The following is a 26,139-nucleotide window of genomic DNA, read 5'->3' on the forward strand; positions in this document are numbered from 1 at the left end:
GACCCAGTGCGAGACTGCACAGACAATACTTTTCTTGTTGGACCAGTTTCGCAGTGTTTACAGCGTTTAATTAATTAATTGTCAAAATATCGAACCGTTCAGCGTGTGTATACATTTTGTATAGGTTTTCCCGGCCAATTTCCTGAAATGTGCATTCACTTCTGATAATCGGTCATTCGTTTTCGTCTGAATTTGAATGCACATCTTTAATCCCATTTCAATTCAACGAAAGTTCAATCGTTTTCATTGTCCGTGCATTCGGTTTTGAGAAACAGATGGCCGATTACGTTAACTGCGCATTCATTTAGGCAAGCATACCTTTTCTGAATTGATTTCAGGTACAGCTAATTTGATTGACGGTTAATGAAAAAGAAACCCCTCATTGTTTGTGGTGCCGATGGCGAAATAGAATGATGAATGTTTGAAATCGCCCTCTAAAAGCGAAAAAGAAATCTTGTAACGAATCTGAATGGACATAAACGAAAGGTGCTGCTCATTGAGTGAACTGAAATGGAATCGAATGCTCTGGTAGCGAAAATAAAACGCGTGTTCAGAGCGATTCTGAAATTCCGACGAAAATGAATGACCGGTTTTCAGAAGTGAATGAGTATTTTAGAAAATTGGCCGGGAAAACCTATATTTTCCAAGTGTTCGGTAAACCATGTTTACAGCTCAGCTTACACTCCCCAGACAGGGATTCGAATCAGTTCGACGGAGTTGGAATGAAATAATCGGTGACCAAACATCGATTGTACAAATGTATATCCCACTTTGTGTGCACAATTTCGATAAGGAGTGTCATATTCTGGGAGGGAGTCGAGATGATCGAAAGTGATTTGAAAGTGAGGTCAAAAGGGGCCAAGTCACTTGGCTTAAGTGCTGAAAATTCTTACCAAAGCACGTTAGGTAGGATACTTTCCATCCATGAATGTGTTCAGTTGTATGCAAAACATTCTCTGCGCCAAAACCCACAAATGGAAAGGCGGTGGACTGTGAAAATGCTTAGGGGTAACTTTAACACTTCACCGACACCTCAGTGTATTAGCTGTCTGCAACCCAGCAGTTGCGTACGTATTCATCCTTTTTGCATTCATGTAATACTAGCTGCCTGTACACTCAGTCTGCAAACACAGTGAAGTGACAAACACGTCATGTGCACTGAACAGAAGATAGACGCACAGCAGCAAATAACCAAAAGAAATATATTCAAATAATTATTGCCCAATCAACCACGAAAGTGAACGAGGTTCACATTTTAATCAAACCACGAAAGAACCCAAAAATTAATGTCTGGCCAGAGCAAGATTTCGGTTTGCGATTCCCAGAACACCGGGTATATTGAAACACAGTATGCCGAGATGGGATCATTTTGGTCACGAGCGGTTTCTTCTAATTAGTTGTTTGAAAAACGACCTTTGATCCGAGGTTATTTGTACTAGCCCGTAAAAAAACATGGATTTAATTAAAAGATCAAGATTTGCGCGTGTACGGATTACTGCATTGGTTTGTTTGACTTCAAACTTAATATCTCCGTCAGGAATTTCTACGTCTATACATTTGTTATTATATACAATGCAAGCCGAAAGACTAACACGCAGGTACAAATAGTGTGACATTTCACTTACAACCAAATTTAATTATAATGTAAGTAAAGAATCTTAAAGAGTTCCATAAACAGATCGTATTATAAAACCTTGTATTGATATTATTGATGCTAAGGAGGCGATGAATGGTAACGATATTTGTCATAAAAAAGATTTGCTGCAGTATTATAATACACGCACGTTTACAAGTAAGTATGCATACACTCTGGTTTGATCAGGGACGTCGCCAGGCCACTATGAAGGGGAGGGGGAGGTGTGGCGGCAAATTTGTCGTGCCGGGAAGGTAGCCATAATTATGGGGTAGGTGTGGGAAAAAGGTTAACTGAGGGGAAAGTGTGTCACACCCTCATATCTCTCTCCAGCTAGCAATGCTCGTTGGTTTGATGCGACTCTAGTTTTTGTGCAATCTCAACAACGCTAGGTCATTTGATTACAGACCAGCGGATACAAACAGCGCCCTCTTGTGATGAATGCACCAAGGGACGTCGAGCTGTCGGATGTGAAATTTCACAGGGACGTTTAACACAGAAGAAAAGTGCATTTGCATAAATACACTGGGCATTGGCGGATCTAGAGGGGGTTGTGGGAGGAAAGAAGTAGCAACCCCGTCAACCATTGTTATGATACTAGTAAAATGGGGCCAAAAATTATAAAAGGAATGCTAAAGTTCCTAAATGTATTCACAAATTGCCTTAAAATGCTGGAGAAAGCATCGTCGATTTCAATTTACTGCCGCCTAGCAAGACACGCCTTTACTCAACACCTCCCCAACCTTCACATTTCCTCCCCCCCCCCATTTCCTGAAAGCTAGATCCGCCCCTGCTGGGCTTTCATTCTTGCTGGATCGTTCTAACAAGATTACAGTCGGTGTTTGAATTCTAATTCATAATCGCACCTGCGAAAAGTCAGACGAAAATCACTTTTCTTCACTCCTTCTTTAAGTCCAGTCAGCGTGTAGTGTGTGCCGGCAACGCGGTCCCCATTGAAGCATGACGTTTTAAGGTCAGCCCAGAACAACATGAAACTAAACAGACATTCCAGGGACTACATGACATGCGCTTCGTACAAATAACAAGTGCCCCATGGGACACGGTATAAGGATTATCAGTCCAACAAGACATTGAAGACTACCAAGAAAGTTGCCCTGTTGTACTTTCGCTGGTTTTGATAATGTTCGAGAAGTCATTATTCTTATCCATCAATTTGGCAACGAGATTGTTCGAGTGCTGGACTGATTATCAATTTTACATGATCGAGCTTGGCGTATTTGTCTTGTAATTGTATTATATTGTTACTTTTTTTTTTTTTTTTTTAGCAAAGGTTCATTTTGAAATAATGTGGAGGGATGGGTCCGTTTGGTTCGGAGAGTGCGAGCATGCAGTCTTCCACTGAGACCAGAGCTGGAAATTGGCCACATCTTTTGGGTTTTTTTGCACCCCTTTCCCACCAACGTTGGTCGGTAAAGGTGGAGCTGACGGACGGTCATTCACGAAAGTTTGCGAAACGGGATGTCCCACATTTATTTGCAAATTGTCACCCTTTTATGTCCTCGGAAACTCTGTTACAATGTATGTGTGTGTGTGTTCTACCTCAACGAAATTGATCGTCTTAAAACATACACAGACTGAGAGTTTAATTAACAGTTTATTGTCACGATAAAGATGGTCGTTGCTATTTCATTGCTGAAACTGTTTAGGGTTGCTATCAATTGGTTAACATTCTTGTCTGTCTCGTGTCATTTTCCCCTCTTTGTTTTCTGTCGGTCATCTCCAATGACATTCGTCTTGTCAACTAGCCCCAAATGATTCGCCGTTGAATGATGGTACATGTATCGGTGCGATCCATTGTGTGCTCATGTACATGTACCATCATTCCGATCCTCGGTCTCCGCGGCTCAGTGATGGAAAGACATCTCCAGGGATAAAGTCAAGTGGTTAGGATGACCCATCATGGACTGACCGCCAATCGTAGACGATTCACGCGGGTTGGCATTCATTGGTTTCTTGGCTATATAGCTGCACGCCTCAGCAACCTCATTGAATTGCCGTTTGTAAAGCTGTAATAAACACCTTCCAGTCTGTGTTCAGTATGTGTATATCGCTGCTAACAAGCCAATGAAGTTTTTATACCATCTTGTTCCTCTCCCTTCTGTTAAAATCCCACTATAGTGCCTTTTGAAACTCTTGGCTTCCAATTACCGACGAAACAATACCTTGTTGTCCTATTTCCAGACAGGGGATTAGGCCTTAATCTGGGATCAGTGAGTGCCGACTCGGATTGTCTTTCACAGCTTGTGTAATCCGCGAATTATTGCTCTATCGGGAACGCGCTCTTTACAAGCAAACTCTTTTCACACGTCCACGCGGAAGAAGGATGCATCTTTCTCAGGACGCCGGTAGTGTTTGACGCACATGGACGTTGTCGTTAGTATGCAGGGAGTTCCTACGTGATTCCGAGCGCTAGGCCTCCTAGTAACTTGGATCTGTTTTCGTTCTCTACTGCTGGCCCCGGAAACTATTCCATCTGTGAAATCAGTTTCTTCATACTGTTTCTGTGTAGGCTCATGTGAAGCTCGAACACGGGGCTTGGTAAGTTTGCGAGATTTTGATATAGTTGGCACATTCGCCATTGGGATGTGATCAGACCATCAGACAAAAATGTCTGTTCCTTTCTTCAATGTGGAATCACCGGGGCTTCTTTTTTATTCTGGGATATGTTTCGCAGCACCTTATGACGATCACTAAGGTGAGGGTCGATTTGAGAAAGTAAATGTCCAGTTTATTTTCCATTCATCGAATGATGGAAAAGATTTGTTGAATACACATTGAGGATTTGTGGTATTGGTATGCACTTATTGATTATTCAACTACTTAATAATGCATGTACGTCACAGCATGTTTCTGTACACTGTTAGTATGTGGGACAGAACAGTTTCGGTTATGGTGAGTGGGGAGGGTAAGTTAGTTAATTATTTCTTTCCCAAAATGACTTATGTTGTAAGCATTTAAAACTTGAGTCAAACGCATGATCAACTTCGTGATCCTGTCATCATTAATTGCCAATCTGAGAAGCGGCGTTCTACCAACTGAGGAAGCCAGTTCGATGCTTACTTTTTGTTGATTGGTTTATTTCCTGGCGGGCGTGTTTCCTTTTTAAGGCGAAAACCGTGCGGTCGTTTAGCATGGTTGTTGGTTCAAAAAACATCCTATAATATTTATAGACTTTTAATTAGGCTCATTATTTCTCGAGAGCCAAACATGTACAGAACTTTAGGAAGTCACATGCACGCGAGTGGGAAAGTGCACTGTAGCATATTTGTAAACCTCAAAAATTGTTTTCAATGTTTCTAGACATGAAACCTTGTATTTGCACACAAAATTCTCTTTTCATTATCCGACCACCCTTTTGAACCGCCACAAAGGACAGTCTGTCGTCGGCGCTAAATATATCTGACAAACCACACAAACATCAATCAAAAAATCGGATTGTCTGACTTTGTTTTCTTTGGTGGTCTTGCCAAGGTTGTTGGGATTACATAAAATACACAGACGGTAAATCGGCATGCAGGTGCGTGACCATCACTCGGGCAGGGATGTTTCACCTCAAGGGCTGCCGGCTGACCACAACGCGATGCAAATTTCCCCTGTACATAGGCCTACTCCCGTGATCTGAGTTGACTTCAATTTTTTGTCTGCTCATCGCTCCTTATGTCTACATGTACTTCTCGCTCCTGTACCTAAAATCTCATGGAGACATGACGAGAGACTTCTGACACCAAATATACAAACAAAAAGAACAAAACAGCCACAGCTATTTCACACCTAAGCGATGACATTTCTAGGCCAAACACGCATTCTGGGGTTGATGGTACTTGGTTAACTTTTGGCAAGTCATGTTTAACGTATCTTCGGAACCTGCCATTTGTCAGTGCCGCGTTGTATGTTAATTTCAATGGCAAACAAACCATTATTAAAATTTGGCCCATATTTGAAAGACTATCAGTTTTACTCCACTGAAAATGAACGTAGGCCCTAGTTTTTGCGAAGGGAATTAGGCCATTCCACCGATAAATTTGTTTGAGCCTGGACTAGTCCACTATATGCTGTGGCCGTTTAAGTCCTCCATTCAAGTCTTCATTTGACACGGTGTTAAAGAACTGAATATACACACTTATGAAATTGCGCTGACGAGGGGAAGTACCCTATATTAAAAAATTCCACAGACGAGTTGGTTGCGATGTTTTTGTCATCGATGACATATTCTACTGTGCTTGCAGATACTTAGGCCTATTGGGAAAAAATTCTTCCCTCCATTGCGCGCGTGCTTGTCCTTAATGAATCTCCGTGCGCAGAACGAAAAACCAAAATGAAAAGTGTGCGATACGTCAATACATGGAATATGGCAATCTGAATGTCGCTTCTCATTTCAAATCTCGGCAAATTCAAAACTTTCAACCGCAAGCGAAATTAACGTTCGTACTTCACATACAGCTTGAGGCCATTCTCGTAAAATCTGGCATGATGACATTCCGAATTCACTATGGCAAGAGATACTTCTCAACTACATGCAGTATGTTATCATTTGTCATCTGTCCATCCTATAGTCTCTCCCACAAGAAGTTATCTTTCTATTTCAAAGTAATGCATGGGATCTCAATAAACCTAGAGTATAGTTGGCAGATCATGACTGGACTAGCAGTGCATGCCAGCCCGGCAGTACACATGGTAGGACAAAAGCGATATACAAACACGACACAATGTATGTACATATATACGTTTACATTTTCCGTACATGTACATGTACATTGTACATGTACATACATGTGTGTACATTGTACAAATATACACACAGTACATTGTGTAACACCCGTCACATAGCTTCATTCATTTCACATTACATGTAGCCTACCACTGCATCCAGGAGAGACTTGTTCTACGAGCGTTCGTTAAAATGTTGCGCCAAGCTTCGAAGTGATTTACATTGACAAGATTCTGTCCAGCCGACGGACAGTATAGTGCCATGCCGAATTTGTTTTTGCCCGGATTTTGCCGAGTTGCGTCAAACGTCACGATACCACCCAGGACTTAAGAACTAGTCCACAGAATGCGCAGTTACCACCAGTTTCCAAACCCGAGGCAAGAAGGTAATGCCATTCAGAGCATAGCGGACCGGTCTGTGGGTGCACGGGTACGGGTAGGGGGTGTGACACTGCTCCTCGATCGGTTCGGGATTTAGAGCATCATTCGGCAAATGAACCGCCACATCAAAACACAGAACACCACGGACTCATTAGAGAGAATGTGCCTGCCTCCCATTCATCGTTTTTGCGTGAACATCGTCGTCCTGCACAGGCAAAATCATGTGTCTGACTTCTTTTTAATTTTGCAGCGCGTAAGATTTTGTGGCAGCACGTACGGAAATCGGTGCCAAATCGGTGCTTTCTCGGCAAATTTTTGCCATTTCACTGGGTCTGGCGACGCCCCTGATTAAGAGTATGATCAGGTAGCCTAAAAGCAACATGTAGTTGGTCCTAAACGATTAGTGTTCCCGAACAAGTAAAGTTCAGAAAGGACAGAACATATTTTGATTGGATTGTCTTGGTCGAGCGCCGGACCGTTATGTTCACATTAGATTTGTTGATCAAGGCGATAAGGCGCGGCACGGAGCCTGTCCTATGTTGACTGGATTGTCGGGACCAGGCTATAATCCGCAAATATTTGCCGCTTTGTTTGTTTGAATTTGGGACTGGCATAAAGTGGCGTGCTTAAACATTGCAACTCATTAAAACCTTTGGTATCTATGATCAAGCTACTACTGCATCGGATGATGCGAACAGTGTTTTGACGTATATACACATCCGTCAGTTGAGATATTGCATCTCAGCATACGACCGTTTCTTCACTCACGAACATGAGAACATGATTCCATCATCAACTATCATTAATATGCACCTTTGGCCTCGGGATATTTAATTATCTGACTTGGGCAACCTGGATCTTTGTCCATTTTCTGCTTGCGAAACATCAACTTAAATATTTCCAGAACCCACTTAATCTTCTTTGATATTCACATGATATTATCCACAGGCCTTTTTCAGTTAGCTTGTGCTTGTTGTAGTATAGGCCTAACATCGTTTCCCTACCGTGTTCTCATAGGTGCACGCAAAAGATATACACTGTAACAACAAGAAAATACTGGAAATTCATTTTTAAATTCATTTTAGTAACTTTGATGACAACATACGTGCACGTACATTGTTGTCATCAGTAAGCAATACATCTGTTCCGCTGATAAAATATAAGTTTATCTTGTTTACACGTGCTCAGTTTTGAATGTCACAATGACCCGAGTGTCTGACCCAGATTATAAATGCGATAATGATACGCACTGGAGAGAGGTTTAGATTGCAACGAGAACATTTTGGTACTGTGCTATAAAACATGATGGATGCGGGCTGTCGGCCTTGCCATTGCTTGGCAGAGTTCATTTTAGTACAGCATAATTCACAATGAATTTTATCCCTACAGGTCTGTCGTGTACCAACTAAAGCAGTGTTTCCATCTGATAGCAACGAGCCTGACCCAGCTATTGTAACCCCAGTGACTGGAGAGTTCCACAGGAGACTGACCGGGACTCACAAGGTCGGTGTCACACGCTCCAAATAAGTGGTGAAAATACCGAAGCCGGTTTACGCCCAGCCTGGGACCCGCGCATTACATGACGGTATTTTTGGATGTGAACATAATTAATCCACCTGTGTTGCACCTGATGCAGCGACCCTAAGGTATTTTTCAGTCAACGAGCCACTGGCTCTCCTAGCCTGTGCGTGGACATCACCTTCGACTGGGCGGAAGCTGGGAGGTGTTTGTATTCTCGCCTGACAATCGAAAGCTGTCCATGCACCCACTCTCTGAAAACATTACCACGGAGGCGGTTGCCATGCCAACCAAGATGTCCAGATCCAACTCGCCGCCCAACAACAACGGTAGCGCCTACATGAGCGGGCTCAAGCGCAAGGGGTCCACGGTTCGGCGGAATGGCGTGGCCCAGGCCAAACCCTTCAAAGTCATCGTGCTGGGACAGGCTTCCGTCGGCAAAACAGGTAAGCATTTTGAACTTGGTAAATTGAAAAAGCAGCCGAAACGAGATACGCCAGCTGAATATAGGTGGTGTCAATTTAAGCATATGTGCAAATCCACAGGTCAGTCCGATTCCACAGTATGTAGTGTTACTCTTACGTAAAATAATCGGATGACAATATCTGAGAGGTTTGTCATGTAAGGAAACTACCCTAAAGATTGAGCTTATACTTCGGTTGAGTAGCCGTTTACGTCTTGTGAAGAAATCCACACAACCGGTGTAACCTATGAGCCTTTACCTTTTACCATGGAGGAAGTAACATAATTCAAACTGCATTTTTCACGTGCTGGTATTGTTAGGTCTATGGCTTTTGCTGTGTTGTTCTCACTTTTGTTTTGGTCCTGGGCAAGGATGGCCTTGTGTCGGACGATATCCATAAAAACGTAGTGCAGATTGTTTATGAGTATTGGGTAACTTTGACAGCAACGAAGAACGTAGATCCTGTTATACTCCCGATGAAGTATACAAAAGTTAAAGGGTGATGAGAATGAGGACACTCATTGGCGAAGCTGTAGGTTTTAGCAGGGATATGTGTATTAACATTAAAAAGCGCCATGGTTTTAGTCGCTGTACTTGCTTTGAGGTTCCTTCCGTCAGCCTCATCACGAAGTGTTTGTTACTGTACTAAACTTAAGGGAAATCAATTGTAATACATGTATGTCTTCTCTCCTCTCCCTTATTAAATTCAACGGAATTTCTTGTACTGAATCCGTCACCAATAACGCGATTAGACAAATACGTTTTTTTGAAATACATGTATAATGTCAAACATTCTTATCATTGACCCTAATTGGGACAGACCCTAATTGGGACAGACCCTAATTGGGACAGACCCTAATTGGGACAGACCCTAATTGGGACAGTTACCTACTGGGTGATACTGTACTTTTGTCAAAATTCCGCGGTTACGTTCACAGCAATAATAGATGGCTTACAGTGACACCCATGATAGAATTTTGCGCTGAGAATATTTGGTTTTGCCTTCACCCATATCGGTTAAAGGCAAAACTCAGAATAACATGTCAAAGATGTAGATAACCTCTTTGCAAATATTGAATTTCAGGCCTTTTTATGAGAAGCCAGGGATTAAAAGTCAAGCTAACTGCTCTTACGAACTCGATTCGCCAGTTCGTTGCGCTGAATCGCCAAATTAGAATTAAATAAAGCGAGTCAGAAAGACTCCTTCTCGCACTCGTTTCTTCGTAAGTTTCCAAGCTAAGACCCCATTCACCCAAACGAAGCAAAGTGCTCATGGCAGTCCCCTGGTCCATACCAAAAACACGGTTCGGAAGCTTCCCACAATCTCGGTATTTTACTTCGCAACTTCTCTGTCTTGGGCCTTTGGGTCAATAACTTCAACCACATGGGAAAGACTGCAGGGTGGTTAGCCTCGATGTACTCCACTCCTAATTACTGGCGCGGGCGCGTAACCCTCCCTAGCGGTTATTGACATACCTCCATACACGCTGCTTTCACCCACCAATCTCATAAAGCCTTTCTTTGCCGCTAATCCCATTTGGGAGAGAAAAGAGTTGGGGTTTTAAAAAATAAGGAAGTGGGATAGAAGATGTTGGGGCAGATGAATGTTGATTATTCAACAGTCCGTGATGCCTGTCTCGCCGTGAGAGCCGGGTTCCTCGAAGGGGAAGAATCGCCCGAATCACGGTATACCCTGTTGAACTCTTTGTCCGCCAATCACCCTCCCGCCCCTCATGTTTACTGACAGGCGCCAAGGCCCTGATGCCCAATCGCAACTTAAAAACACTTGAGCAGGAATGTTCAGTGCTTAAGCCAGGTAATTTCTCAGTCTGCATACACCTTGGAAATTGAAACAAATGTCAAAAACATTAAGCAAAATAATTACTGAGAATATCAAATTTATTGTTAGTCGTGTTTTACTTTCTTGGGGAAAGGACTGAATGTGCAAGCATTGTTGTCGGTATTAGTCTTTCTAATATCGTAAAATGAATGGGGTTATATCAAGTAAGGCAAAAACAATTCCACTTTTGATTGTTTTTGTTTCTTTTCGTTTGGATGACGCAGCAGTCTTAAATTAACGAACTTTGGAGGTCTAAATGCTATAGACAGTGAATTTGATCATAGTTGGCCTACATGTATGCATATTGCATATACAATTGTATGCCTATTGCTAGTCCAATCCGCTTGGCGATGGTTAAAAAGATTCTTCAAAGTCTGGGGACTAGCTACTCGGCACGTACCCGCATTGGATGCTGCGGGTTCAATGTATTTTAAGTCTTGTCAGTGTCTGTATAGTGTGAGAGTACTTGATGACCCAGAGTGTGTTCATCAGATGACTTCCGTGTGTACCCTATTCAAACGTCTCCTCACTGTTGTGTCATACTCTCGCTGTTTCCCAAAGAATTCCCATAGAACGGGACGACCGATCTTCTCGTAATATATTCTCAATGCCACCTCATTTTTGTTGATACGGTAAATGTTTGTCCTCCAATCAAGGCCGGCAGTACTAGTAAGATGCGTTAGTAATAGTGACATTCTAGGGTTTTTTTTGGTTCGGCGAAACCAAAGCAGCAATCTAAGTGAAAACACCGGTCGCTATAACTTGCTTTTACGGGAGGCAGTCGCTCGCTCCTTTGACATTCACCGCTTCTGTCGCAAAACTTTTTGTTCGGGGTAAATCAGGCCCGTTTAGGGACAAAAGACGGTCGTGTATCCCCCCCCCCCCGCCCCGTATAGAGACTGTCGTAAATCTGCTACACGTATCATATTTTAGAGAGAAAAGATGCCCTCAGATGCAAAATGTCTTGTCCACCGTCGATTGTACATGCATTTGAGTGTTAACTGTAATTTGTCTTTTGGAATTACATGTATGTCACTTTGGTTACCGTCAACGGCAATTCAGTGTTTTACCTCAACTGTAACACAATAGCGCTATACAATGAGTGACAATGCATTGTCCGTTGCTTTGTACATTGGGTTTTTAGTTTATCTCCACTCCCGGAGCTTTTTGTCCATGAGAGTTGTGATGTTTTCCGAGTACTAATCCCCCATTTTTCACCTGTTTAGTTACCCAAACACCATTATTGCTCGCGATTTGCAAGTGACAGGTCGTCTTCCCCTAGCGAATAAAGCAGAACACCTACAACGTTGTCTTCTGATTGAGCCGCCAACCAGAACAAGAAACCCCCGCGCGCCACCAGCTTCTCCCGACAATAATCTACCAGCAGACTAGCTGACTTGAAAAGGTGCACGGCGTGGTGAAAAAAAATCCAATTCCGTCAATCCGCTCCCCCGGGTCGGGGCCCAGTGTGTAACCCCAGCGTGCGTGCAACCGGGAAGCTGAAGGCATCCCGTCTCCGTCCGCTCCAGAGGTTTTTCTTCAAGACTTTTCCCCTTGGTTTTCCCAGGGGTTGTTTTAGTTGCCATTAGAGGTCCCCAAAGAGGGATAAACCGAAACGGGATTTTGTAAAGTGGCCAGATTTAGATGTTCCCCGGGGGAACAGAAACCGTAGAGGAGCAGTGGGGAGGCATTGTCTGATTTCACTCCCGCTGAATCGGGCTTTGTGGCTTTTGCCAAGGCTTTGTAGCAAACCTCTCACCTGTCAGAATTGGTTTGATCCCGGCCGGCTTTCCTCTTGTAACTCGAGCGTGAATGCATGCCTTAAAAGCAAGCCCATAGACGACAACGTATCGGTGAACCTTCAAAATCAATTGCTGTACTTGTGTGATGGTATCGTACTTTATGTAGACCAACTTTTTATCAAAGTTTTCCCCATGAAAACGTGTTGTGTGCGCTGCCTCAATCTCGCGGATTAAACAATAAGCCGCGTCATTCATTTCTATAAATTCTCGGCTTGGCGCCATATGAAAACAGAACCGAAATACGTGACGGGAATACGGTTTAGGCCTAGGTTTGCTGGCATGGTCGGACGGTCAAATTGACAATGTTGCAAAGGTTTAAGACCTTGTTTGATTCACATTCCAGTCATCAAAAGCCGCAAATTAACATAATGCAGGTGTTTCAACATGAAGCGTTCTTGTAAACAATTTTTGGAGAGAAACAATTTCTACCCTCTACCGAAATGGTTTTGTGTGCTGGCTTCTCCTTTACACCAACAAGTCTGAATCGTGCTTGAAAATTATATTTACTGTTGTTGAAGTGAAACAGTCAACTAGAAGCCAGGGCTCAGTTTGTTCATAGAGATAGGACACATTTGTCTATGGTTTGATTAAAGTACTATGGGAACTTGTACACACTTCAAGCAGGAACCGTTTCTTAACAAATGTATATGTACCACAAGTTAAAAACATCAGCTAAGAACAAGGCGCAAGTAATATGCATTACATGAAATTAAAGTTGGGCTGACCAGTACCAAACTTCTGCTGAGCAAATTCGTTAGGATATTTCTGTGTTCAGAAACCCTTTGTCACTTTGAGACACACGTCGAAGTGGACCGAGTTATTTTCGTGGTTCTTGCGATCTTATCCTGTCAAATGATTTGACATTGTTTGGCAAGCCTATCTAAATTTGCTCTTTGATAAGCTGTTGTGGTTAACAGCATTTCGAGGTAGGTTGAAGAAGGACAGAGCCAAAGAACTTAAAGGAAATTCTTTTCGCTGAATAGCATGATATCCGGGGGGGGGGGGGGTGTGAACAAGATTTTTAAGTTGGTATCATGTCGGTTTAAAAAACACCGTTAGCTTAACGTCTCAACAAGAGCTTGTCAAAGCCGGAGAGCATCCTCGTTTTCGCACGCGCCGTAATATTTTGTTTTACAATACAGCACGGGAACATTTCATGATGTCTACTTTCCATCAGCATGAACTATTTCATCCTGTCGTTATCTAGTAATTGGGTCATCTGTATTCGAATAAAATTAGAACGAGAACCATAATTGACAGACTTGGCTGCTCAAACAACCCGAACAAGCTAAATGGAGAATGTCAAGGAGACGCGTGCCCATCCCACCCGCCGCGTCGGTCCATCACCGGTCCAAATACCACCAACTTGAGAGGGACAACCTAAGTGAACTTGACACAGGATTACCGTGGTTTACCCAGGCTTCTCTCCTACAATGGCGACCCTGTCAGGGACGGGCCAGCTGGCGAAGCATCAACCCATTATCTGGTTTTAACGGGATCAAGGGAAGATTTACATTTCGGCAACTTATGTTGTGACCCAGGCCATTCATGGATGTCCAATATCGTTCCTTTGACTGACCCTTTGGGTCAATAACCTCTCTGGCAAGTTGAAGTGCAACATTAGCTAGCAAACCGCCATGAATTGTTACTGGCTGTGATAAGGGAAATGCATAATTTTTGGGCATGCAACCGAGGGACTGAGGGAGGCATGGTATCCAACTTTAAGTCAGATACCCTGACTTTCTCTACAAGAAGTCAATATAACAGTGCGTCAGAATTTTCTGGCTACGACCAGCATGCAGTAACACACATGGATGATTTGAGAAGAGGAAATAGATAGCTTCAGTCACTTCCACAGATGCTGTAACTCGCGGCCATAGCTATACATTATAAGTTATAGTCTGCTGTGGATTTCCCTGGTTGACATGAAGTGCTCTGACGAGGTCACTGGCTACGTCATTAGTCACGAGTGATATTTGAAAGTGTTCAGGTCATCTACCAATACTCCCAGGGGAGGGGGAATATTGTACACTTTCCTCGGTTTGAATGAACCTCTTCAGATTATTTTGCTGTTTACTGCCTGTTGTGCTCCCACATGGACTATTTGTTAACCGATAGGATTCCTGGAAGGATTTCAATTGTTGTTAGTCAACCAACCTTAAAAGCAGTTCTATTGTCCGTGTTTGCAACTTGGCACGCATGACATTATAAAGGCCTATTTTTATCCCGAGACTTAATATTCTTTGTGTCTCCTCAAATCCGCATCCCCATGCACAAAAAAACCCGATACACGATTCCCTGATGTGAAAAATTTTGCACTGATATTCTGGTAACCCAAAACCCGGGAATGCAGAAATTGTTGCTTTAAACCTTTTTTGAACTTTTAAGTAATTGTTATAGATGTTCAACCATTTCGCCAAAATGCGATACTTCATAAAGTGACACAAAGGTAGAATTTCATGCGCTCGTATCAGCATCTAGTATCAACAACACCTAAAAACGATGCATCTCTTGAAATGTGGGTGGTTGAAGTGTTGACATCGAGTGTTTATGGGCAAAATAACATGCAAAGGCCTAGATGTTTGTTTTGCCAGCCGGTTGCCTGATGTCGGCATGACGTCATGCATCCATGGTCAATCAGTGTACCTTTTTTTCCTTCGGTAAACTGAATATGCTCATATCCAACCAACAAAAACAAAATTGGTTGTCTGCATTCTATTAGCTCTGAGCTTAAAAGGTCTAAGGCAGATATGAATGCTTTTTTGGGGGGTTTCTGAAACTGTCAGGATATTAGGACTCCTCGCCATCAAAATGCACATCGTCATTGTGCGGCCCCAAAGTTCTTCCAATACATGTACATATCAGTATGGAGCATTACTCGCGGTGCCTGACTGCCTTTTGATACCAGCCCTTCATAGACAGCAGACAGTAATCGGAGTACGCAGTATTTGTCATTCGTCAAAAATCGACAAAGGCCAGTTGATGTATGCTCCGTCGCTGTGTCCTTTGTGTTCTGACTTGCTCGCAAATCCTACCGCTTGCCCTCAATCCTTCCTCTGATTGCCGAATACTCCGTAAAGAGGTTTGTTTTATCCCCACCCTAATCCACGTACAGCCGCTCAGAGAAACCGGCTCAGTACAAATCATTGTAAAGCAAGACTTAATAACTATTATATATAGACAAGCCTAGAAAATCTGCTGGTCTCATGCCATTTCGGTCTAGGCAGTCATCTGAGACTGAGTCAATTTTTTTGGCCAAAGTGAGGTTTTACTAAGCACGTCTATGGCCGTGTCCGAGTTATTGGCTACGGCTTGAAAGTTCACACGAGTCTATGGGAAGTGGCTGCAACCGTTTCCCATAGACCCGTGTGCAATATCAAGCCGTAGTCTAATTCGCGAGTGACTGTCAGTCAGTGCACTGAGTCGGTAAGCAGCCACAAAGAAGACTGCAGGTTGGGTCCTCTGGACCAAAAGTAATAAAGTTGGAGTGTATTTTATAATTTAAGTTATTCTGACTCGTGGACAACTGCGAATGTTCTGTCCCGACGATAATGGTGGTAATGGGGAAACAATCCTGAAATTTCCCGCACGTTGATGGTAACCCTGACTTACTGTGTATTCAAGGTTATCTTTTACCTAAATTTACCTTGGGAGCTCTTCGTTAAGTTGCTTCTAACTTCCAAGTCGACAGGATGGAATTGCTATCATCCATATGTAACTTGTTAGTTGATTTTATGGGATGCATGTACAAATAAACCTGCCATAGCATCATGAGGAGTAACCCCCACCTTTGACATTTCAAGTTATATACATCATGTTAAAGCACAAATCATTGGCTTTCCAATGATACCAAATTTATTTCTGCAGTTGAAATTATTCCAAAGATATGCCGCAGGAACTTCAACAGTGTCCAGTCAATCTTCGCCAACCTCATTTCGTGAAAAACGGCTTTAAAAAAAGATATACGCATTGCGCCGCCCGCGGCAGACGGCAGTGATAAGCCTTCTTCAGTTTTTCCACTTTTGGGGGTATTTTTTTCCCAACAAAAATGCATAGTGTGAATTTTGGATACCTTGACTTCTCAATAATACAAAACAACCAATATCAATTTTGACATGTTTTTTCTACTATTTCCGACTTCAGGCGTCGATTACTCAAAACAGGGTTTTTGGGGACATTCCTCATTTTGCCTCAGTAGGTCACCAAAGTACCTTACTGGAGAATTATATCTTTTCACCCCAAGGATGTCGCGCTGGGAAATGATGTTATGGGACACATACCAAGATCATATTAAGCTTTTGTGTAAGCTCGTGAGCATATAAGTCGTGTTTTAATGATTTTAAAATGCATTTGATGATTTTTATCTGGATTAATTTTTCATGAGCCTTGCGAAAGGGGATCCAGGCCACCTCCACGGGTTTATGAAACAAGAAAATGTTTGGAAGCTGAACATCGTATCTTAAGATTTCACTGAACCTATATTGAGTTGTATTTCACATACACCCACGCAACCTGTTGTCAAAATTACAACCAATCAGGATGAATGACAGCCCGAATCATGTGCCTGCCTTACCCTGGGGATAATCACGTTATTACGGGATGAAACCTCTCCAAGGCAAAATCGAGTAGTAATACTTTCTTCTGGACTTTTAGCAAGAGGTCTTACTTTAAGCTGGAGGGCTAAACCTATAGCCAAAGGCTTATCTGCTTTTAGCTTTTGCGTATCGACGTATTGAAGTATGGAAAGGAAATTGACGTTTATCTCTCTCCTCAACCACAGCAACATGATTGAATAGTGAAACACAATTATTGAAGTTATACACCGAATCCTTTTCAATTTTTTTTTAAATTTCCATGCTATGAAGCTCGTGCTAATATTGACATGATGTCCCGAAACTGGCTCGTGAAAATTGGCAGCTCTGTTGATTTCGGAAAAAAAGAGGAAACCATAATTTATCGAAAAATTAAGTCATAGTATTTGGCAGTCAATGTTAACTTGTTTTTACGTATCAAGTTATGTCCTTTGATAATACAGGTGGCTAAATAGAGAAATATGTCTTCAGGTGAATGAATTTAGAAGGGAAAGTTTAAAGGTGCATTATAGGGCTATTGGTTCTCAGAATAAGACCTCTGAATGTTTTTTTAATGAGAACTATGCATTATGGTGCAATCATGCGAATACTGTGTATAGGCACTTGCAGTCGATTTGTTGTACATTTTAGAACTTCTCTGTACAGGGTGAGTCAGAATGATCTGGACCCAAACTTAAAGAAAATATTAAAAATATGTAGCAGTTATGAAAAAAAAAAATACAAGTGCAAATGACTAGGCTGGTATTATATATTTGGTGAAAGTGTCATGCATTAACAATGCAGTCACATCAGTACGCGATTTCAATAATTTGTTGAGCCATGGAACCGTGGTCAGAGTTTTTTAGCCTGTGTTCTTTTGCTGGCGCTTTTCTTCAAAATGGTACAATCAAACATAAACTTGCACTAAATATGCCAAAAACACCAGCCTATAACATTTCTCATTCGCCCTTGTTTTGATCATTGCTTCATTTTTAAAATATTGTCTTTAATTTGGGTCCAGATCATTTTGACTAACCTTGTGTGTACGTTATCTAAATATATATACATGTTTTGTTCTTTTTAAAGTTATTTTAACTTCAAGAAACGTCGTCCATAAGGAATGGCTGCTCTGACGGCCAGGTCCCTTGCAAAACTAAAAATATTTAGGCCTACTCCTTCCAGAAACTGAAGACGCCGATATGAGATGAAATTCATCCAAGAATGGAGCCGACCACTCCCTCAGCCTATACCTGCAGACTGGAACCGGAATCTAAGACGAACTAACCCCCTGCAATAAAAACACCAAGAGCTGAACCCATTAATCTAAACCTACAAGCTTAAGAACTGCTCCGATTTCTTCAAATCCAAAATGAGTTTTCCCGAGTCTGAATGGATTTGTAATTTCGCCGCGAAAACATCTATTTGCAGCGCATAAAGCGTGTTTGTTGTTGCAAGGAACCCGCAATAGTGTCGGCCATTTTGCTGTTGAGGCTATGGTACATAGGGAAACCCCGCGTGGAACTGAAGGAAGCTAAATCGGTTTCCGTCTATAACGGTTTCTTGATGAGTTCGGTAATTGGCTGGGTGATAAATGATGCAATGGATCGGGGTTGCATCTATAGGCGAAGGACTTGTTTTCCAAAGTGGGGGAGTTCTCCTTTTCGCGCGTGAGTGGACGATGGTCATCCAGCTTTATACTTGACATCTCCATAATGCGTCGTGGTTGCATAAAATGGGAAGGTGATTATAGGTAAAAAGAAGGTACTTTGCTGCCCAGAGATCCCACTCCTATTTTGTTTTGTCACGCACTCTTCTTTCACTCAAGGAGGTCATGCACATAACTAAAGTCTTAATGACAAAGTAAGGACAAACAAAAGGTTTCAATTAACCTATTCATTAAAGGAATCACAACCAGAGATTTAAATTTGACCTGTATTTTTTAGGGTGCCTTTCTTATCGCTCGCTTCGTGAACTGAAGTTAATATTCAGCGAATTCATCGTTTGGCAAATTCGTCAATCGGTTAAGTCGTCAATCCGTTCGGTAAAATCTTCATTTTATTAGGCAAAATCGTCATTCTACTCGGCAAATTCATTATTCCATCCGGTAATGAAGAGATGATTTATTGGACAAAACCTCACGCCGAACGCAATGATAATTTGTCGAATGGAATGATGAATTTTCCGAATGGAATGACGAGTTCACCGAAGTGACGAATTCGCCGAATCGAATGACGATTTTGCCGAATTAAATGACGAGTTCGTTGAATGGATTGATGAATTTGCCGACTGGAAAGATGAGGTTACCGAATGGAATGAGTTTGAACGAGTGAACATTTGAACGCAGCATCAGCGTTCGATACAAATCCTTAACGGCTTTCCCCTTTGTATGACTGACTTTGATGTTCCCTGCATTTTTTTAACACCCCTTCACTAAATTGCGACACATACGCCAAATGATACGCTTTAAAAGGTTTCTGACAGTATAGGCCTACATGACAGATTCCTGTGCTTGAGCTTCTACCTCTGAATAACCTCGCCACTTGACCCTCGTAAAACCCTCTTAGAAAACACTCCTCGAATCTTCGAGACGATAGCTCGTCATTATATCAGGATGTTTTCTATAGAATGTTACTTCAGTTGCTTTGAGTGACACCCCACTAGTGACTTGACAAGATCTTTTAATTCTAATACAAGAAGCTGCCCGTTGACAAATAGCTGGGGACTGTCGGCCTTAACAATTTTGGAATTTTCAAATAATTATAAAAAAATTGAAGAATTATTTCTCTCACAGCGACCAAATTGCGATGATTTTTGTCAGGGATCTAATAATGTGTATTCATAAGTATTCACAAATATTGGTGCCCAAGGCGCCACATCAGGCCAGCTTATCGGGCCAATGAAACATTCCAAATCTCAGCTCCCTGGGAAGTATAGCTCCTTGCTGCCATGTCGGCGTGAAGCAGCTAAAATCAATCGTAATAACCACATCTACCCTAATGGGTACCCAATATACTCCTGGGTGGGGAGAAGCAATGAGTGGCAAAGTGCCTTGTCCAATGGTACTTGCACCATAACCCCATGCTGGACTCGAACCCACGACCTGCAGAATTACCCGCAGAATTACCCGCAGACCGCGAATTCAACGCTCCAGACCACGAAGGGCACTAAGCGCTAGGCAACCAACAGTTTACACGATGAAGTCATCAAAACCTCACTGTTGACCCACCACCTATTACTCTTTGTTTTTTTGTAAAGAAGTTCCGACCATGGAATGAAGAAAAGCCCCAAAATACTTGTGGTAAAAGCCATGCATAGCGCTAGTGATGAGCCTATTATCTCTTTACATGGAAAGGGTACTTTCCCAAAACACAATTTATCATCATTTTGGGCACGGAATGACATAAACGACACCCAAAATACAAGATAAAGGGTGATTTTGTTTTCAATGGGTAAAGAGGCTCCAAAGAGGAAGGCCATATGTTTAAAACCTCAAGGAGTTTTTTCATCAGTTTTCCTATATACCTTAAGTATGGCGCCCTGCATCGGTATTTGCCGACGACATGATGAGGAGATTTCAATTAAAGCCTACTCCAATTGCAGTTGTTGCATGGCCATTTTTCCTTGCATTCTAGTAATAAGCTTATCGTGATGTCAGTAAAACCTACTAATACGAATGACTTTACTTCATGTAAACTGACTATTAAGGAGATCATTTAGGACTGTTATCCATACTAATGGTTTAGCCCATTACCATTAAATTAAAACCCAAACTACACAGTGACATTTTATTTTTATATCGCAGGAATCATGTAGGTACGCTGTATGTTATACCAATCGTTATTCAAACCATGGAGCAGTTATTATTATTGTCAATGTCATTTATTTCTGGCAATGAACCCAAGGATTCATCAAAAGTGCCATAGGCACTGTAGCTCCAAAGCCAGAAGGAGCCTGTAGAGAGGAGACAATGAGAGAGATTTAGAATTTGGAGGAAAACCCTGAAGAATGTTCTGGGGTAACCCAAGGAATCAGGCCGGGACTGAAAATCCAATCAATATATAGTAGAAGTATATTGTGGTATGATATCATTGATGACTGATATTGGTTGTTATGTGTCCTGGTGTTTCATATTTTGAACGCCCAATGCTCAGGCAAGCCAATATAAGTAGCGTACATTACCACTCTCTCAGTCTCAACAATTCTATTCAAAGGTATAAAGGTCTTGCTACTGTGACACTAATCAGCGATGAATGTTTGTTATCTTAATGTCACACGTTCGTCAAAAAGCTAGATGAGTCGCTTTAATGCCAGCCCCGGGGTCAGGGGTTCGAGGTATTCAACCAACTCGCACCCACAATATTGACAATTATTTCGTACAACGGTACTTATAGGATTCAGCCAGGACCGAGTAAAGACCACTCAAGGGGCGACTCGAGTGTTTTGCGGCCAAAGAAAAAGTGTGTAACTGCCTAGGGTCTGTGTAAACACGCTGGCTCGCTTCAAAGAAATTTAGCTCGGTAATTGCAATTAGATCACTGTCTGAAATCCTGCAGGAATGCTTGGTCTTTGTTCCCTGTTGTTCTGTGTCCCTCGCCCTCACGGACTCGCTCTTCTCCCGGTATTCCCACCGTCCAACAAGCGCTCCTTGTGTACCCCTCTCCTTTCCTTGTCTTCTTCGCGCAGAATTGGCGTTTGCAGAGGAGAGTATACAATGGAGGAGTCCTTGATTGAAATGCTCTTGAAATTCCAAACATAAGTTAAAACACTCTCCAAACCCATTCCTTTCATGCCCCTTAACAATCGTATTAGGTTAAGAGCTTTGGGTGTCGGGGATGGTTTCTGGGTGGTATAGAAAGGAACACCGTCTCAGTGCTGTTCGTACAGCTCAAGTGCTTTGTACATTTAAATCATAGATATGCATGCATTTCCGTTTGCGAACATGGGACATCCTCTGCGTATTTATGATCGCGGTCAATGATTAAGAGATTTAAGCAGTAATCTCTTTATAGTGTTGCCTTCTAACCCAATTTATTGGTTGCCTTGAAATAAAAGAGGCAAGCCATGTTCACGGTATTGGCAGTGAGCAAGCGATGTTATATTTCGTCGTCTAGGTACTTAAATAGTGATTTATTTTCGATGGGCTTGTGGGTTTTGTTCCTAAAAGCTTTGGCTTCAAATTAGTTGTCGCTTAATCATTTACGAAAGCTTTTGACAGTAGTGGTTTTTTATAATAGAAATAGGCCCCATTTTTGTTTGGATTGCAGTGCTCGTCTCGCTTTATTATTTTTTTTTTCATTCCTTTTGGATCTTAACATGACACAATTTTTAATCTATAATTGTTTTCCGAATATTTCAAATGTAGCTTCCATTTTTATTAACCTTATGATCACTCCGTGGTAGCCGGTGCTTCGTATCTGCAATCACCAGTTCGAATTGTCCACAGTGAATTTACATGTGAAAAGGGAGTGTTATTAATACCCACCACATAACGTTCTCATAAATTTCTTTCTTTTTTCGTTTACATTTCAGCAATGACTGTACGTTTTGTCACCAGGCGTTTTATCTACGAATACGACCCGACACTTGGTAAGTTTATTTAGTAACTCTTTTCACAATCGTGTTGTGGTTTGGAAAAAACCCCAAGAAACATCAAATGCTATACCGATCTGGACCCACACGCTGCAAAAACAAACAACTGCATTTATAAAGCAGTACAATATAATTCGATGCGTATTTCTTAGTAATAACCTTCACTTCTTTTGATAACAAAATTCTTTGAAATGTGTAATGGAGTGAGTGATTACCTTCAAATAACGTTTTATGGTAGAGACAACTCTAGTAGTTTCAACAACTCCAAAAGGGGAACAATCGCGTTGCTAAGTTTTGACTTTTATTTCGTGGTTTCGTTTGTCTGAGACGTCGATATATACCTCAAACCGTATAGATAAATTGTATGTTTGACTGAATGAAATAGCGAGTCGGTGAGGGCTGACACTGAAATATGACAGCCCACGGGTTCTCCTCCTGTCTGTCACCCTTGGGTCATTGTGTAGGGCGTCAATTAGCGGTGTGACACGGTGTCGAAACAAGGTCTTGCCTGGTTGCTTTATTCAATCCTTCCTCGCCACCGGTCACATGGTTCGTTGTTTCGCGTATAATCAAGGCTATTCTAAACAAATCTGAACGCCGATTTCTTGCTGTGACCCTTTTCATTCATCTAGAGAGGATAGTTTGGCAATCAAACTGGGTCAAGTTCTTTTTTGTGTGTTAATTTTCTCCCCTCATCGTTTAAATGGCCATTATTTGATGAGATTGATCTGTGTGCCAGTTTCCACAGAAAATCCCACCTGAAGTTTCAAGGAAATGCTCCCTCTCTTTTAAATGTGATTTTTGTCGGATGACTGTGTAACTAAAGAGGCATTGCTTCAATATAGAACCAACCAATTTGTTATAATAGGGTCCTAACAATTAATTATTATTGCACCTGTTGACCCTGCACGTGGTACCAAATCAAATTGCTGATGTCACCCTAACACAAGTGATCTCTGAAAAGAAAACAACCACGCAGACTATGACATTGACTGCAGCCATTACATTATAACCGACTACCATAGTTTAGTCGGCCAATACTCTTAGAAAAAGCTATCTGTTCTTTTGATTCACAATGCCCACATTGTACATGTACGAGGACACATGCTGCAATTTATCATCATTGTCAACAGCAAGAATGGCGCGATTGGCGGTCAGGTTATTTTTATTTCAAGGTGTGTGTCAACAATGTACAAGTATGTCAATTACTTCTGGTGTTGCAGATCCCTCTGGTTGTGTTTCGCATTGCAGTATCACTTTTTGAAAATAAGCAAAAGCGCTCCAGAACCCCTCAAACTTGGAGAGAGAAGAGCTCAGATAAAAGATCTGTTGAGCACCATCTTCCATGATGCACGCTGGTATGCGTGGATGATAGACAGGGAAATGGTAGAAAGCGTATGTGAACCAGCGAAGTGACACACGTTGTTAGGTTACACAGCCCCCTCTTTTGTTCGCGCACAACATCTGTAAATCTTTTTTTTTTATAGAGGGCGCTATATCTCGTTTCAAATGATGCTCGCTTATGGAAAAGTAGTTCATGTATATCATGTTAGTTGTCTTTTCTTGCTCATTTTCAGAAACCATCTACAAGCACCGAACGTTCTTTGAGACTGAAAATGCCCCTGTGGACTTCGAAATTCTTGACACTGCCGGCCAGGTTAGTCTTGTTGGGAAGTTGATGGTTAGCGGAATAAACAAATCATTTAGAAATCGGATTTATGTTGAAAAATTACAAACTTAGAATTGAGAAACTGGGATGTTGCTGTGATAGTATCTGAGAAAAATGTGGTAGAGAACCAGTGTTGTAGTCGAGACCTTCATGTCCGAGACCAAGACCAAGGTATTCGAGACCGAGAACAAGACCGAGACCAGCTCTTTCGAGACCGAGACGAGGACTTCGAGACCGAGACTTTTGCCGAGCGAGACCGAGAACAAGACTTCCGAGACCGAGACTTTGATAGAACGAGACCGAGACCGCAACAACTTGGTCTCGAGATGGACATACAACACTGATTTTCTAACGCACACAGTCAGCTTGGCTAAATATAACTCCGTATCACTCGCTAGGCATCTTAGTGAACATTATTGTCAGGGAAAATGTGCGGTCAATTAAAATCGCTTCACATACGGCCTGTTTCTGTAGCGACTAGACTGCTAAACCGTATACATGTATTTGAGAAATATGTTAACTTGTCAATATTTCATCTTTGTTGATCTTAGTGTATGTTCGCTCAGTTCGATGGACTGCCTGGGACATAAAAAAAATACCTGATACTGTCCATGACAGCAAAGTAGTTGAAAACATTATTTGTTTTCTTGAATGTGAAACATATCGACAGTAGTTAATTCTTTTTTTTTAATCTCTCTTGGCAGGAGGAGAAAATAGAAGAAAAACTGAAATGGGCGGACGCCTTCATCATTGCCTACTCAATCAACGACAGGTGCAGCTTCGAAGAGGTGACGAGGCTCAAGTTCTTGGCCGGGAGGTGTAAGAAGTCCAGTTCCCACGAGCAGGCCATCCTGATTGTCGGCAACAAGAAGGACTTGGAGTATGACCGGCTGGTGCAGCGGGAGGAAGGACTGGAGCTGGCCCGCTCCATGAACTGCTCCTTCGTGGAGGTGTCGGCTCGGGAGTCCTACGAGGACGTGGTGGCCGTCTTCGAGAGGCTTTACATGGACCACAAAAACCGCAAACGGACTAGCACCAACTCGCCCAAGTTCACGCTCAGGAGAAAGACGAGCGTGGGGAGCAAACAGGACTTGGACTCCAACCCGCCCCGACCCAGGGCCAGAAGTACCAGCTTCGCCGCCACCACTCCTGTGTATACCCGCAGGATGGCCCTGACAGGGTTTGACGGGGGCAGTGGCTCCCCCCTGGGCAGCGATTCTTGCGACACCATAGACGAATGAAACATTTACGAACACCACTTTTCCCTTCAACTCCTGAGGAAGTTATTGACCCTACGCGGTTGAATGTATGTGCAATCAGGACATCACAATAATCGTAATCATGCAGTTAGTGTTTCTGTATACTGAGAATCGTCAGCTTTTGCAGTCCACAGGCGAGATACTGTATTACTGCAGTGCAGAACTGAAAAAAAACCTCATGTTGAAGAGGTATGACCGATAAGGGCGCAGTCTTTTCTATCAATGGGCGTGGTTTGTTCAGCAGACCAGTTTATTCCCTCCAGCGTCAGCTTTTAACTAATTGTACACGTGTGCCTCTGCCCTATGCAACGCTGGACATTAAGGACAACATTTAATTCAAAACTCGCTGTAAATACTTTTTTATGTAGGATGTATTCTAATTAACATTCCTTTTGATATGCCTTCATGAAATTTAACGAATGTAGAGATATCGCTGCCAGACAAGCTATTATAAATGAGAAAAAAAGAAACATTTTAATAGTGCTTTTGTAATATGAATTGGACTGATGTAGCGCTAGAGAGGGCGCAGAGTCAATCCAGTCACTTTTTCCCAAGCATGTTGTCTCTGTGTTCAGGACCCTATTTCATGTCTCTGCTAACCACAGAACTCCGCGCTTACGATCACCATATTTTGCTAACCGCACCAGCATACCCTGTAAGCACAGAATCCTTAGTTTTGTACCAGT

The 26,139-nt window shown here is 42.2% G+C and overlaps 1 protein-coding gene across 3 annotated transcripts; it reads left to right on the plus strand.

Moving 5' to 3' along the window:
- The first annotated feature begins 3,634 nt into the window (after positions 1-3,634).
- LOC119721215 (ras-related and estrogen-regulated growth inhibitor-like) lies at positions 3,635-25,908 on the plus strand. Of its 3 annotated transcripts, none has more exons than XM_038191168.1 (5): positions 3,635-4,192; positions 8,132-8,706; positions 22,466-22,522; positions 24,103-24,182; positions 24,899-25,908. In XM_038191168.1, exons 2-5 carry the CDS (start codon positions 8,502-8,504, stop codon positions 25,433-25,435), a joined length of 879 nt encoding a protein of 292 aa, XP_038047096.1. In that variant the 5' UTR covers positions 3,635-4,192; positions 8,132-8,501; the 3' UTR covers positions 25,436-25,908. The 3 variants fall into 3 exon arrangements, with proteins under 3 accessions (XP_038047096.1, XP_038047098.1, XP_038047097.1); XM_038191170.1 differs by lacking the exon at positions 3,635-4,192 and adding an exon at positions 4,540-4,559; XM_038191169.1 differs by lacking the exon at positions 3,635-4,192 and adding an exon at positions 6,533-6,747.
- The last annotated feature ends 231 nt before the right edge of the window (positions 25,909-26,139 follow it).

Source organism: Patiria miniata, unplaced genomic scaffold (assembly GCF_015706575.1).
Source record: "Patiria miniata isolate m_02_andy unplaced genomic scaffold, ASM1570657v1 HiC_scaffold_13, whole genome shotgun sequence".
NCBI classification, from domain to species: Eukaryota; Metazoa; Echinodermata; class Asteroidea; order Valvatida; family Asterinidae; genus Patiria; species Patiria miniata.

Coding starts and splice junctions, on each gene's coding strand:
- LOC119721215 (XM_038191168.1), top strand. CDS start 8,502: ATGCACCCACTCTCTGAAAACATTACCACGGAGGCGGTTGCCATGCCA. Junction 8,707..22,465: donor GGCTTCCGTCGGCAAAACAG/GTAAGCATTTTG, acceptor TTTACATTTCAG/CAATGACTGTACGTTTTGTC. Junction 22,523..24,102: donor CGAATACGACCCGACACTTG/GTAAGTTTATTT, acceptor GCTCATTTTCAG/AAACCATCTACAAGCACCGA.